A 16870-nucleotide genomic window follows, 5' to 3' on the forward strand; every position below is an offset into this window, starting at 1 on the left:
ATAACTGAATGGTGCAGGTCATTACAAGCCAGATTTCAGCTGATCATATTAAACCCAAACCAGGCTATAAAGGTGGTGACCTTTACACACTGTCACAGTAAGAGCTGATTATTCTAAAGAAGGAACTGGATCATAAACATGGATCCTGTGAGTCAAAGTTAAATTTCAGCACTTATAGGGGCAATAGTTTTGCGAGACACAGGTCTCTAGTAACTTTCAACACCGTATTGCACAATCAGACTTTCAAATGAAAGTAAATTGTGCAAGCCAAGGAGATTAAAAGCAATGACATTAGAGGGGGAAAAAAAGCAATGGGCTGTATGTGCTTAAACCCCCGCCCCTCCCCCCCTTCTCAGAAGGCTGCTATTTGCTTTGGGCAAATGGGCCAGTTGCACAACTGTTCAAACGACTTCTTACAATAACCTGCCGTAAACCGACATACAAAGGCAAGCAGAGCTGATTTACTAACCTCACTCCAACCTCACTCAGAAAACTTCCACTGGTCTTGCACTGGCCAGCAGTCACACACTTTTCTCCAGAATGTAAATAGTACAGTCCTCCAAAAAGTTGTCTTGTATGGAAAAAGCTGGATTATGAAATTTAATGAAAGTTCAGAGCAAGCCCTTTCTCTCTCTCTCTCTCTCTCTCACACACACACACACGCGCTATTTCAGCATACGACTGAATTGCATCACTCAAATCCCTTACTTGTATAAGCTGTTTTTCCATGGTATGATCTTATGATCTTATAAAGGAGAATTTAATGTGAATGTTGATTTGCACTATGTTGAACTTCAAAAATAGTCCAGTGTTTGTCGACCTTATTTCTGTCTACTGTTTCTCTATGGTGTGGTCCTTTGCTACAGACATTAATTTAGCTGTTAGCCCTGTACTTTAAAAACAAGATCAGAAAATCCACTACAATTATAATAGGATCCAGTGGGCAGGTTGAAAAGCACTGGAGTATTCCTTTAAAGGAGTAATCCATTTACACCCTCTCTGTCATGGAGCTCATATGTGACTGCCTTGGTGATTGAAGGGATTTGTGGAATACCCTCTTTTACTCAATGTCCTCAACATGGCCTCCTAAGAAATTCCTGAAAGTATAAATAGACAAACACTCAGCCTTTCAAATGGCTCACAATGCTGCCGAGAATCTGAGTGATTTTCACAAGAACACAATTGTCATTTCTCATGCTGTTTCGGAAAGGCGTGAGGAGTCAGTGGCTTCAGCCTTGTCTGTGTGAAAATTGAGAACATTATTAGACCACAAAAGACCCTTTATCATCCCTTCTTGTGTTGACTGAGCAAGCCATCTAAGGACAGGAACTACAGAAACCATAAACATAAATAGAGGCATGTTCCGGTTGATGAGGCCGCAGCAGCCAGTTGGGAAAGTGTTGTGCAATCAATGGGCTTGGCTAATTACATGGGATCAAATAGTGGCTCCATGGCAACCTCTCCACATTTTCCAAAACAGGCTGGAGCGGCTGCGTGACTCCCCCATCCTCTGCTGCGACAGGGCCACTTCTCCTGCACTCCCGAGGTGATTAGCCTGCTCTGTTTATTCCTGGTGACACAGCCCAGCGCCCATGTTTGGAGCCAGTATAGAGCTGGATATGGTTTGGCATGCTAATGCTCCCTACAGTATAAGCACAACTCTCGCCAGCATACGACAAAACAAAACTACCATGCCAGGTATGTTGGGAATTCACAGCTTCAAATTCTTCCATGGCTGACTGTCAACAAGCAGCAAGGAATGATGGTGAGGAAGTGGTTCTTTCTCCTTTTGAATGCAAGGCTTTAGCTGTCGAGGGAAATGGTAAAATTGGGCTTTGGCTGTGCAACATGTGTGGTCACAAGAAGCCAGTCCGCATTCCACATTGTTCTACAAATCCTATGGGATTTTACCAATTAGTGCCCGCTTCCCAGCCAGTAGTGAAACCACAGGCCTGTCATAATAAAACCCCAGATGCTGGTTTAATGGATTGCCTTTTCATTGAATGCTGCACTTGGGCTTCAGTTTAACAGCCTGACTTGCTGTGTTCTGGCACTGGGTCAGTGCACAGCGGGACCATCACACAGAGGACAGCTGGGTTGAGTACTGAGAGTTCTGAGGCTACAGAGCTCCAGGGAACACAGTTCCTCACCTCTGACCCCGTGAGAAATTCTGGTCTGGTGGATTCAGCACAAAATTGATATGATGTAACCGCACAAACGAAATCTTAATTTTGCACATATTTAAGCCTTTTTTTTAGATTACATTTACTTGTTAGTACATGTGTTTAAATAGAAGAATCCATTAGACATAATTTTCAAAACATAAGGGGAACAGGACGGGAGTGCTTTATTGTGGGCACTAGTGAAGGATCCCTGCTAGTGGAGAAACTTCAGTATTCCACTGAAAGCTTGTTTTCAGGACTTAATGCTTGAAAGATACTGTGATAAGGAAATATCATTTTTACTAGCGAATACAAATACGTAGAAAATTATCCAAATATGTCAGTTGTTTTTGAACTCAAATGTCAACTGGCGGGCGGCACGGTGGCGCAGCAGGTAGTGTCGCAGTCACACAGCTCCAGGGGCCTGGAGGTTGTGGGTTTGATTCCCGCTCCGGGTGACTGTCTGTTAGGAGTTGGTGTGTTCTCCCTGTGTCGGCGTGGGTTTCCTCCGGGTGCTCTGGTTTCCTCCCACAGTCCAAAAACACACGTTGGTAGGTGGATTGGTGACTCAAAAGTGTCCGTAGGTGCGAGTGAATGTGTGTGTGTGTCTGTGTTGCCCTGTGAAGGACTGGCGCCCCCTCCAGGGTGTATTCCCCGCCTTGCGCCCAATGATTCCAGGTAGGCTCTGGACCCACTGCGACCCTGAACTGGATAAGCACTTACAGATAATGAATGAATGAATGTCAACTGGCTTTTTTTCAGTCTGTAGATCTGAATAGAGTCGATCTGTAGATCTGCACGAACGAACAGCTCTGAGACCAAAAAGAAAAGAAAAAACCTGCTTGGAAAAAAGTCTTGTTACATCAGACTCCAGCTTTTTTTTATGGCTACACATTAAGTTCCACCTTGTTTTTACTGTGTTATTAAAATAAAGTGGATCATTAAAGAGAGAAAATAGGACAACCTGTACAAGAGTGAAGACCTTTACAAAGAAAACCAAGTCTCACTTTTCACTGTCAGTGCTTGTCAGATGATGTGTGGTGGTAATGGTTTGAGGCTTATCATGAAAGTAGTGAATGAGTTAATAAGTGAAAAATATTAATAAACTGATTCATTTCCACTCTTCTGTCATTTGGTAAATAGTTTAAATTACTGTCAAAAAAGGGTTCAATATAGTGGAAGTAACAAGCCACATTTACTCCAGTACTATGAGCACTGAAACACATTACTGGACTTGTTACTTCTTGAGTATTTTGAAATCATAATACATTTAATTCTACTTAACATTTGTGAGGAATGTAACCAAACCTTTTTACGCATGCATTCATTTTTATGTTAATTTATGTTACAGGATTGTTCACACAGCTTAATGTTATGTCTATCAATCCTTTTTAGACTAACAGTTCTTGTTCTTTCACCTACATCAATGTCTGTGGGAATATTTCTTTTCAGTGCTCTCTCACACACACACATACACATACACACACACCCAAGAACATTCTGTGAGTTCAGAGACCAGTCTGAGTTGAGGGGACCCTGCATGTCCTTTGGCTGAAATAATTCTGTCATAAGTCGCTGTCACCTTCTATTTTTCTCTTCGTTTCTCATATCTTATGAAACCTGCTGGTCACCCAACTGTAGATTGTTATTTTGGATGTCAGTTTTGGTGTTATAATTCAGCTCTTATTCCCAGAGAACTACTGTCTTCCCTGAGGGGCAGGACTCTAGCCTATGCTTTTGAGTGGGAGCAGCACACATGTGCTGAATACTATGCAACATATTTCTTCACTCACTCAGTTTGACAAAGATAATCCAACGTCTTAAGCAGATAAACATGAAAGGATAAGGAGTCTGCTAGCGTCAAGCAAACACTCCACAGCTCTGAGTGAAAACTCTCCATCCCTCCGTCAGATGCACGCGTTCCTGAGCTACTGCTGCTGTGCAGCTGGATGGGTCACAGCCAAGGCAAGCAGATGCCCGCTTCGTCTTTTCCGCCAACAGTGAGCTTATGACCCTAAGGCCTCACTGACAGATTGTATCAGATAAGTACTTGCGCAACGCTCTCTCTGCAGCAGATGCTTTGCCTTTAGAGGTAGATGTCGAAACCATTAACAAAAACTACCACTGGGTGACAGAGATTGGCAACTGTATAACTCTGCTTACAGAATCTGCCTCTGTGGCAGCAGTTGTCTGAAGCCTATGAGGCCGCTGCAATGTTTAAAAGCTGTGATAGATCCAGGATGATCCTTTCATGTCATTTGCATCTTCTTGTTAAAAAACTATGTTTATAAATCTTTTCTCTTTCCAATTGCAGGACCTGATCTACACCAACCACTGTATCTTGATAGGATGCACTGAGCTGGCATTTGTTTGAAGTTATAAAAGCAACAGATTGGAGTAGACTTGTTCCTGTAATGTCAGTAGTAGCACTTGAGCGCCTGCCACTGAAGAGGAGTAAGCAGGAATGGAGATCGTGTGTAGTGTTTTCTCTCCACCACTAGTGTGTTGTTAGTCCCTCAGGCGGACACACCCCAGTACATTTTTAAAATGCAAAATCACACACTAGTTCCTGCTAATGCTTTTGTGAAGATGAGTCAGAGGGCGAGGAAGGATTCCCTGCCATGGACATTATTCACCTAACCTAAACACTTAAGTTGATGGTGTAATTCATGAACCCGTCACAGAAACCTGGGCTTTGACTAAAAATAGACCTGGAAAACACTTCTAGGATGCAAGTCATTATAAAGCACAGGCACGTTCCCCAAATTCTGGAGGATTGGTTTCATTTCATTTCAATTGCAAGTGTTTACAGTCAGCATTCCTTTAATAATTACAATTTTTTACAACTTCCAACTTTGGTATTCCTGGAAATGCTCCTTTGTTATAGGCATAATTCACTGAGAACACGGAGCTTGAAGCTATAACTGGAGTTAATCTTATTTCCAGTACTCATTCATACAACAACATGCTTTACATAAACAAAAACTTCTAACAGTCCTTTGGGCATATTTCACAACACTTGGTTTCATGTTCATCTAAGTGTCTTTCTTGGAATGAAGAGAAAATTTATCCTAAATAAGGATTCGACAACTTTCTTCTCAAACCAAAGCTGACATACTTAAACTCCTTTACGTCAAAGCTGGTTCAATCACCTTTAAAGACAACTGATGAGCACGGACATGGGTTGGTTTCACTGCCACACGAAATAATGAAACGTGATAACTGTTTTTCTGCTTATTCTTTGATGAGGATTTAAAAAAAAAAAAGCCAATGAATCGTCATATACAAGAGGCTGGGCATCCCTTGGTCAAGTAAAACGTGTTGTTGATTTTCTAGGTGATATTATGCAGACACAATTTCTAGAGGGAACACATGTCTGCACATTTATTTATGCAGTAAGTTTACCTACTGACTTAAACGTAGTGAAGGAACAAAGAAGTGCACATGTAATAATGGATTTAACAAATTTTCACTTTGAAAATGAACAAAACAAGCCACTTGACCATGGCATTAGGTGTCTCCTAAATTTTGACAGCCATTCTAAAATAAACAAAACTACAACAAAACACTAGTGGCTAGTGCATGACCTTTAATTTGGGAAATACTGGGCCTAGCTTGCATAATGAACAGTTTTAATTACTATTACTATTATTGACTGGACCTAAACTGAACACTGTACCTCCAAACTGACCACCTATCACTGTGGGAAATATCTACTGCAGGCTTCAGGGCAGTATTTGATGGGCAGGCTTCAGTGAGTCATTCAGTCGATCACTCTCAGCCTCTCACATACACATGTAGCGTCGATGAGTCACTGCATCAAAGGTCGGTTTCTTTTTGTCTGCCTTCCTTTTTCTTGCACGCACGTTTCAACATGCATATTCTATCTAAATTCACAATATGCCACTGACATGAAGGACCTTACTACAGTGCACTACGAAGATTAATCCGACAGGACACTGCAGAGCTACAGCGGCAACAAAAAAAGCATGGTGCAAAAACATACATATAAATCTATATGCCATTTCTGAGTGCTACAATAGAGTTACATTTCGGTATGCTGCAAGATCAAACACTGCATATTAATCACATCTCCCATTCTGTGGTTGTGTGTGTGTGCGTGTCACAGGGAAGGGCATGTGTGGAGAGAGTTCTGTTTTCACCAGCAGCCCTGGATAACTGTGCCTGACTAATGCATGACTGACATGAAAGTCATGACACAATGACGCACAGATCCGGGTGGGTCAGGCTCCACTGTGGCGACAGTGTATATCGTCACTATATTGTTCATGGCTATATTGACATTATGGCATCTCTGTTACTCATGATGCGAAGACAAATACACTATTTGTCTCTGAGTTATAGAGCTGCACGGAGAGGATGCACAAACTCATGGAAGATCAGTTTCATATCCACAAAATAATCCATAAAATTAATTTGCTTAAAAAATGAATCAGTGTTTATTTGGTTGTTTGTCATTCTTAAGACATTAACAAGGAATTCCACTGATTTTTCAAAATATAAATGCTGAGATAAAACAAATGTTAAGTAAACAAAGTCTTTTAGAATGAATGGTTTGTGAAATATTGCATCGTTAAAGAAACAGTGACTTGTGAGTTGACTTTCTTTATCGTGATAGTAACTAGAACTCATGATTACTATAAACACAGATATAATAGTTTTACTTACTCTACAAAACGATCACTGAACCTTCATCTCCTGATTGTTAAATGTAATTCTGATAACAGTAAAATTGTGCTAAAACCTCTCTTATAGTGCTGGCATCCCGTTAAATGCCAGATACATTTTTACACCAAAAGCTCCTTTTCAAAATAATGTAATACAATGTTTCAGGCATTAGGCAGTGTATTCATAACCATAATAACTTTTTGCGAGGTATATTTTAAGGCATTATTCTTTGGACGTCTGGGTGCCCACTACTATGTTCAATACTGTTTCTTTAGAATTAAGAACTCGCTTGAAATAAAAAAAAAAAATTCTGCTTAAGGTCAACAAACTGATGTTTTTTTAAATACTGTCCAACACTTTATGGCCAGAGATGAACCAAGTTTAGCACAAGTTTTAAGTTAAATACTTATGGAGTTTATCAGTCGAACCTATGGCTAAGATTAATAAACAAATATTTACAAAAATCGTGTACAAAAATAAGTTTGAAAAATGCTACTCTAAGCTTATAATTATAAATGCTGCTGTGTTATGAACATGTTTTATTAAATCAGGTTCATGTAAGATGACTGTATAATTAAAAAAATAATAATTACAACACTAAAGTACTGTGGCACCTGTTGCAATAGATACTCAGGTTAATTGTCTTCGTCTGTAACGTCCTCCAAGTCATCATCCTCATCTTCATCATCTTCCTCCTCATCATCTTCCTCCTCATACCTTTTTCCCTGTGTTTCTGGAGTCCTTGACTTTTTTGAAAATACAAAGCATGTATTTATGTACAAGTAATCTTCATGTAATACATTTGCTAATCAGTATCTAACAACCTTTCTCTTTGTAGTCTGCAGGCCTTCATCATTAGATCATTCTTACATTATCTGGTGAAACAGGTCTAACACTATGCACACACAAAAGAACTTCCTCCATGAAGAAACACGCATTAAAAAAGGACACTAATATCTGACCAGCTCCATTTCCAGGTGTAATGCTACTCTATACACTCACTCGAGTTATTCACAGCACACTTGTGTTCCCTTCACTACATTATATTTAGTTAGAATTTCTTCTTCCCATTCAGCATTTACTACACTACAAAGAAAACCTCAACAGGGAGTTTGAATGACAAAACCAAACACCAGAGCATGAAACAGGTGCATCCAAGTTCACACTGTATTGTCTGTTTGGCAATAATGGAAAGTATGGGATCATATTGCGTCTAAAAATACTGTGGAGTAATTTAGTGATTACACTTTACTGTTTAATTCTTATTGTAATCCTACATCTATTATTATGCTATTTACATATCACTGCCTTTTCTCCTTCAGACAACAACGCAAAAGCCCTTATCCTACATCTTTATTGTAGTTTGTGGGTTTGTGTTAAAACAAGAACAATGCTTCAATTCAAGATATTTATCACAATGACAAAGAATGGCATAAATTGTTATCATTAACTGACTTATATCTAACCTTTTTTTGAAAACTTTCAAGGAAAAAGTAATAACTAACCCACAAAACACACTACTGTATTAACAACAAAATGCTATGCACAGATTACAGGAAGCTTTCCTCCATGAATTTACCAGCACTTTATGAGAAGCTGTAATTGGGGTGGTGTAAACAGCAATAAAACAATAAAATAACTGGAACGCAAAGAACAATATCACGAGAAAATTTACAACAGTAGGCAAGTAAAGGATGTGAATAACACTAACCTGCAGGGTCCCTGATTTACTCAGGGATGTTCCAGTGCGATTTAGGGATGTTTTGGAATTTGCACGGACTATGTCCAAGCGGGACTGATAGTCAGGGGGGTGCAGTGTGCTCCTGAATACCTGCAAAGAAAATAAAGAGGAAATACAGACTATTCAAACACTGTTGTTTGCGTATTTTGACAAAGTGAAAAAAATTTCTCCCTGTGGAGAGAAGTACAGAAACTGAACTGTAGATTTCTATTATAACAATGAAACCAGCTGTTTCTGTTACTATGACCTCGGTTCAGATCAGCTGTCCTTTATTACTGCAAATGTATCATGGTACACAACCATATATATGACATACAAAGCAGATAAGAGACAGAGGAATGCTGGAGTATTCAGCATAGATTCCTATATATAGCGGTAAGAGTTACTATGATTATAAATGTCTTACATGTAATAAAATGGTCAGCTCTAAAAATTAATATTAAACTTTAAAAAAAATATATCAAAAGAAATGTTTAATTTCTATGCAAGACCCTGGTGATGTAATAAAACACACAGTGTCTTGCTAATCAAACGAGAATAAAGCTTGTTTTGGCATGTCAACTCAGGAATTCCTGAATAAAACCATTTGCCAGACACAACATTCCACAGCTTACTGTCAAGCCAATCGTGTTTTTAAAGATGTCTCTCAAATTGTTACATTGCAAGAACTATGAAAAGAACTGTGTTCCAGGAAGGAAGATGTTCAGTGACGTAATGAAATTTCTACTGGAGAGAAACAGAGCAAAGCAGAACAGAATAAAACAGATATTAGAAAGTCTGCCATGCTGAAACGTTTGGAAAAAGCATGTGTAGAATTGTTTTAATTAATGGGTGTATACCTCTAGATCTCCCTCCTCATCCACATTCTGGATGTGCTGATAGGCAGTTGTATAGATCTCCAAAGCCTTGGCATGGAACATCATCTCTATAGTGACAAAGTCCCCGAAAATGCTCTGCATAATAGAAACGTAAATATTCACTAAACAGGTCATTGTGTTACTTGCTGATATTCTTTAAATGACTGTATTGCAGTGTGAGAATTGTGTTTTGTGAAGCATTGCCACGTTAGTATAGTTAAAAAAGTAATAATATAATAATAATAGCTTAGAAACATAGGCTACTTTTTATAATGGTGTAGTGCTTTTGCCATACAACCAGTAATTTGTGTAATCTCAGAGACCTTGATGTCTTGTATTTTCTTCTTTTCAAACACGTCTATTGTCTCCTCCAGTTGGCGAGTCGTGCGTGTGGCGTCCATTGTAGCTCTCTGGAGTTCGCTCTCAGCCTGTCACGACACAAGTGAAACTCACGATGCGGGGAACAAACTGTTCAGAGCAGTCTGTTCAATTACTGCAGAACTTCATGATGGGAAATAACCCCAGTGAAAAGTGTCAAAGTGCTATAAAGAAGTGTTTTAAAGAAATTATGCAGTCTTACAAGCTGACTATCATGAAGAGATGTAGAATACAAACCCAAGCCTACCTGTGACTGTGACCAGCTGTTAAGGAATTATATTTTGCTTCGTTTTCAACAAAGATCTCTTACAAATCTAACTTTCAGTACACTTGGCACAGTAAATAAAATATTACAAACAGAGACAAGTAAATTCTGCTTCAGTCTTAAACTAAAACAGAGAACTGAAGACACCAACTGATGCTGTTTTGAAAGTTAAATACTTTTGTCATTTTTCCACTAAATATAAGTCTTCAGCTGCACAACCCTGCCTGATTTCAGAGTGGTCTGGGCAGCAGGCAGGCCAGTCTAGCACCTGCACTGTCTGATTATGCAGCCATGCTGTTGTAGCAAATGCAGAATGTGCTTTGCTGTAGTCTTGTAGAAATAAGCTTGGATGGCCTAGACAAAAAATGTCCAGAAGGCAGCATGTTGCTCCTCAGCTAAAATTAATGTCATGTTACCAATGCTATGGACACTAACACACCTCAGTACCATAAACCACTTTGTCTTTTGAACTTTACAGTGTTAACAACCCAGATTTCCATAAACAACCTCAAAGAGATGGACTTGTTAGACCATCAGCATTTCTGGAGGTTGCTGGCATATCTGGATAGTGCAGCCTTAAAGAGAAACGGCCATGTAGTTTCAAATAAATGTAACAAATGTGGTTTGCAAGTTCAGTTTGTGTTCTTTTGATTGTTTAATCTGCTGATAAGAGACAAAAAAATACATCATAATGCCATGTAGGGCCTTGAAGGGAGACAAGGCTAAAATGCCTCTTATGTTTCTTGATGCATCAATCCACAGTGTTAATTGAAGAGGGTTTATTAAAGTGGTGATATTTATCATGGAGTTAAATGTTTAAAGCAGTTCCATTATAAGCTGTGGTCTTTGTCTGTGCCATTTACTCACAGACTAACAGAGTACTCTGGATCCTATGAATCTTACGATGACATTATGCACCATTGAAAGTGGGGAAAAAAAAACCTTGCTTCATGAACCACTTGATTATTCAATAATATGTTGCTCAAAAACATTTCATGTAGTGTTTTAGATATTATATAGTCAAGGTTGGTGTGAATTATCAGCGACCTGGTAATTCATGCGGGTTATTTAACACAGTAGGCAATTTTTAAAAAGTGTCTATTTCCATTGTGCTCTTAATATTTAAAGTATTGCAGGGTTTCGCACAAGCCTTACTGCTTTTGTTATATATACAGTTATGTAAGTAATAATATGCCTGGTGTCAACATCACTGGGTTTTTTGACCGTTTTACGATTGTTTATAACCAAATTGTTATATAGCACCAGCCTAAAGGCCAATCCTGGATGCTCTGTTTTTCCCCATGCACATTCACCTCACATTTCAGATTTTCTTTTTAACATTTATAAACATTAATTTTCATAACGTTTATTTCCAAAAAACAAACAGAACCTAATTATTAGTTTTTTTAAAAATAAATGTGACACCGTGGCTTTGCGATTTAATTTGCATTTCACATATTGTCCCCTATTTTTTGGAACATTTCTAAAGTAAAACCTGATGTACTCTTTCACTGCCCATGCAACTCTTACTTAACATCCTCAAACACAAGGTTTAGAATGTTCTTTAAAAAAAGCTTACGCTGTGGGTTTAAATAAAACTTGCTCCAATAAACATTTCAACACTACCATATATACCATCTGACCACCTTTTACAGCTTGCTGAAATTAAAAAATGCAATCAAGGGGGAAGTGGTCTACATCATCTAAGAGGGTTAATGTCAGTAGTAAAGGACATTGTATATTACTGTATAGCAGTGATTTTGTGTTACTTTTTTTATTCTAGGCATAACAACCAAAGTTAACAGATTGTTGAATCTGTTGGAGAACAATGGGTCACTGTAGTCTAAATAAAAGTGCAGAAACTCACTAAGGTGTAAAAAAGGAAACAGAGCAGGCAGGAAGGATACAATGATCTGCCGGTCTGAGGGGTTTCTCTGTCGCATTTTCTCCAGTTGTTGCATCTGTTTTGACTCTCGGTTCCTAGCAATTTGAGTGAGCTTCAGGTCTGCCTGTGAGTTCAAGAATTGTATGAGGAATAAAAAAACAGAAGCAAGAGGTTTAATGTTCATGCTCAGGATGACGAAGCTTTAAACAAATACGAGCTTGTGCTTTACTCTGGGTACAGACATGTAGCTATAAAATAAAAAATGTAAGCATTTTTACCACCGTTAACAACAACAACAACAGAAAAATGCAATGATTTCATGAAGTACTAAGACGACTCAAAATCAAGTCAAAATATTTGCACCTAATTAATTTACAAATAAAACCTCAGAGACGTTGTGTTTGTCATTTACGTTAGCCAACCAATGTACCTAACAATATTACTCCCTAAAATTCTCCAGTACTATTTCACAGACAAAACTCAGCACCAATTGTCAGTAACATGTCAGAACATGTACTGAATCTCTGCTTTGTTTACTTGACAAATGCTGCCCAACGATACAATCAAAACCCTCATTTGAAGAAAGAAAATAGCACAGCAGTACTGTGGGCCACCCAGGGCTATGGGTGAAGTAGTCAGTCCTCTGTGGCCATGCAACCTGAGCACACCAGGATTTAGAGCAATGAAATGCTGCCCTCATGTGATCACCAAGTGTAACACAAGGTTACATCAAAAAAGGTGCATGATACCTGCGAATTAAGCATCTGTTTTTATCATGCAAACATTCTGGCATTTTGCAAAATTCTTAAACTTACCCTTTTCATTTTCACAACAGAACCATAGGCTTTCAACGGCTCAATGACCTTTGCTTCAAGTCTTTCCACCTGTGAACAATGGTTACAGAAAAAATGTCCAGTCTTTCACAGAATACAAACTTTTGAAACAGACATTTTGTAAAAGCTACAAAAAAAGTTACATGAAATATCTAAATTAAAAATTAAAAAATTGGGAACACACCTGTGCTTGGCGATAGTCCTGAACCTTAGCTAACTGTTCTGCAAAATTCTTGAGTCCACTTTTCAGGTTTGGGGTTTCAGTATCTGCATAGAGGTTCACCTCTTTGACCAGCAGGTCAGCTTTGTCCCTCAGCCGGGCAGTTTTACGCAAATACCCTGCAAATAGTTGACACAACTCTCCAAAATGTTTCTCCACATGAGTGATGTTCTCCTGGATATGCTTGGTTTGTGAGTCCCTTATGAAGCAGGAAAAAAATTGAAAAAACAAAACACACTTATAAAGCTAATGCAACATCTACAGACAAAAGCAATATGCTGATTAATTGGTGCAATCAGTTATACATTTTCAATGAATATGTATGAAGCCCCAAAGGACCACCAGAGAGAAGGCATGATTTGGGTGGTTAATCATTCTCTGGGCTGCAGTGACACTAACATTGTGGATGTGTGTATTTGTGTTTTCTGCTGGTAAAAGCTTTAAGCGGCGCTAAACACTGTTGCTGTTAGAGTTGTTCAAAATAATAAATATGGTTATAAAATTAGTAGTGAAATAAAAACGTGCTTCAACAAATAGCTGCATGTGTTCAGCTTGGAGTAATAACGTGTGTCACTGAGATAATCTCACACAGGCAAAAAAGCCTAGATTTATTTAGGTAAGGGTTCCTAAACAATTGCTCATTTAAAGTGAATTACATAGACTAAGTGTTATTAAATTATAGCTCGGCTATGTTGTAAATGAGGCCACAACCTCATAATTCAGAGTTTAAAATAAACACATTTCTCTGATGTTTTGTGTTCTTTATGAAGCTATGATTTGAAATACACTACTTTTTTAGATTTACAGGACACCCCTAATAGCAAGGAGATGGTCGACTACCACTGCTTAAACAGAATTTCCATTCACAATTCAATTTACAAATTTTTCACATTAGGTTCTTTTGTTATTCTTTATAAATAAGATTAGTAAATCATTTTAATCCAGCACAGTGCCAACATTTTCGCATAATTATGTTATATCAGGCTTACACTCATTATTATATCTCTCATAGTTGTTGGTAATGTTTGTATTAGTTTATTTTCCACAATAAAAGTCTCTGTGAATTTAAAATGACAGCAGGACAGCAAACTGAGTGGTCAGGTGGTGCACCAGCAGTGGTCTACAGTCAGTGGTGAATCGATATGTTTGCTGTCTGGGACATTAGGTGTATTTGCACAAAGTATCGGTATCACGGATAACAGACTGAATTTTACTCAGTATCGGAAAGGAAATCAGTGGTATTGAACATCACTAATCCCTGTCTTTACATCTACAAGGTGGACCAACGAAGTAGGTGTGTCTAACACAGAGGACAGTGAGTGGACAGAGTGTTTAAGAACTCCAGTAGCACTGCTGTGTCTGATCCACTTATACCATCAAAACACACCACCACTAAGTCAGTGTCTCTGCAGCGCTGAGAATGATTCACCACACAAAAAATACTTTCTCTGTGGTGGTCCTGACCATTGAACAACAGTGTGAAAAAGAATTAACCAAGTATGCAGAGCAACAGATAGACTAGGGTCTGTTATTGCAGAACTAGCTACAACTTGCTAAATGTACGAATGGCAAGCGTATCTGATAAAATTAGACAATTAATGTAGAAAGAAGAATGTGTTAATGTTAAGAGTGGTTGGTGTAAAGATGTGAGCGGTTATAAAGAGCTAACGCTAGCAACTCAGAGAGTAAACACATATCGATGTCATTATCTGACTGATAAACACTTTATATACTTGTGAACCTGACCCTTTATATACTTCTTTTGTTTATGACTCTGACTCCATATATTTGCTCCAGTTTATCTTTAAACATTATGCTTGTATCGCTGTGATTTCTCCGCCGTGATTTATTTGCCGCTGTTGTTTATCAGTAGCAGCGCTAACATTAGCGTCACTCTCTCAGCTTTAGTTTTTCTCTGATTCACTCTTTCCTAAAGAATTACCTCACTCTCGCGTCGGGTGTTCTGCTCATGGTCACTGTATGGATACAGCGGGCGAGGAGAAATGATCTTGCAGTGATTTTAAATCGCTTTTTCTGTTATTTTTCTCCGTGACACTGCTTTCATCTTCAGATCCGAGAGAAATGAACGCCCCGCGCTGTTTCCATGGAGCTGGAGGTAGGGCCACTTCCGGCCGGGTCTGTCTAAAAGAGGTTATCTGAATCTCAAATGGATCCCTAGTCCCTACTCCCTAATACGACTCTCCTTACTCCCTGCTCTCTACTCCCTACTGCATACGCTATTTACGCCACGGCCCCTACTTCTAGTTTCATACTAGATATCTACATTGCTCCCTAGATACTCTACTCCTAGGTTCTTATTTCCTACTCTCTACTCCTTGCTCTCTTGCTCCCTAGACAGTGCTGCCTACACCCTACTCTTTAATTCTCCCTAATTACAACTCTACTTCTTACTCCCTGCTCTCTGCTCCCAGCTTCTTACTCTACTGGTTACTCTAGATTCTCCTTGTTCCTTACTTTTTTATATTGTATTTACTCTACTACCTTCTCCCTATTTACTATTCCCTGCTCCCTATTTAATACTCCCAGCACCCTGCTCCATATTCCCAACTCTCTACTCACCGCCACATACTATTTACTAGTTACTCTATGTTCCCTACTTTCTGTTCTGTACACACCTTACACCCTGCTCCCTTCCCTATTCACACTACTGCTCCCTGCCTTATACTATCTACTGTCTAATCCCTGCCCGGGTCATATACAAGACACAGAATAATACATTGTTTTGTCTTGTTTTCTGTCATTAAATAGAATATCTGAATTTCCTATTGCTTTTCTGTTGACACACCCACAATCTGGAAAAGACGTTTGTGAGTTCAGGAGTATACATCTCATATAATTTCACTTAACCTTAAGAGAGAAAATGTCTGACAGCAAATCAGAGAGCAAATTTATATGTCTGACCGCAAACCATTTATATTCCCTTCTGATACACAACTCTCAGTCGAACATTTAGGCCATGTTTTGTGTTTAGAAGCCATAGTTTTTCAACAGTTCCGAGAAGGGACTGTGCAAGTGTTCAGTGTCATAGATAATTAAATTATTTGTTTATTACATGAATAAATAGTTTCATGGTTAGGAATGACACATTTATCCTTCTTTGAAAGAATGAATATTCTTTAAATATGCTTGGCTCAGAATGATAAAGAAAATGAAATAGAACAAAAAGATCTGTGCAACCGTGTGTGTTTCAATAGGCTCATGCCTTTATCACATTAATATATAATTTCATATTCATAAAAGGAAAATAGTATGGTTAAATGTTTTATAAGAATTAAATGCAGGTTATTTAGACTTGAGCAGAACATACGGGTTAAGGTAAGTGAGATTAGCCTGCATCGTTCTTGAGCATAAATATGCTGCAGCACTTTTACTGCTTTTGAAGCGTTGCCAAAAGCCGTTGTGATCATTGAAATTAATGGGAATTCATTGTGATGCACCATGTTTCAAATGCATGAATGTCACCAGCTGCTCTGTCTGTCTCTGTGGAGAATGTCCAAAAACCTTAATTATCATGCTTAATCAGCCATGGAATTGAAACAGGGGAGATTCCACTGTAACAGATTGTGTAAAACACGGCCATTGCATTTTGCTCGCTGGAATCCCATTTAGGGCGCCTGTATCTGCCCAATTTCAAGACAGTGTTTGGGTTGTTGTGTTTCGGTTGTTGTCTGATAACTGTATGATAGTGTTATTGCTTGTTCAATGCATATTTAATTTACTGAATAATATAGAGGATAAGTGTAGGGTTTTTGTGTTTAGATGGTTACTAGTTAACTACTTAGGAGATGCAGAATTTATTTGTGACTATTTTACAACTAA

At 38.6% G+C, this 16870-nt stretch overlaps 1 protein-coding gene across 1 annotated transcript; it reads right to left on the reverse strand.

Moving 5' to 3' along the window:
• Positions 1-6632: 6632 nt before the first annotated feature.
• On the reverse strand, positions 6633-15158 carry cibar1 (CBY1 interacting BAR domain containing 1). The gene is made up of 9 exons (XM_066675097.1): positions 14973-15158; positions 12995-13229; positions 12793-12861; positions 12000-12101; positions 10075-10080; positions 9773-9877; positions 9432-9545; positions 8563-8682; positions 6633-7597 (listed from the first exon to the last, which is right to left on the reverse strand). Exons 1-9 carry the CDS (start codon positions 14999-15001, stop codon positions 7487-7489), a joined length of 891 nt encoding a protein of 296 aa, XP_066531194.1. The 5' UTR covers positions 15002-15158; the 3' UTR covers positions 6633-7486.
• Positions 15159-16870: the final 1712 nt, after the last annotated feature.

This window comes from Hoplias malabaricus, chromosome 6 (genome assembly GCF_029633855.1).
Source record: "Hoplias malabaricus isolate fHopMal1 chromosome 6, fHopMal1.hap1, whole genome shotgun sequence".
Lineage (NCBI taxonomy): Eukaryota > Metazoa > Chordata > Actinopteri > Characiformes > Erythrinidae > Hoplias > Hoplias malabaricus.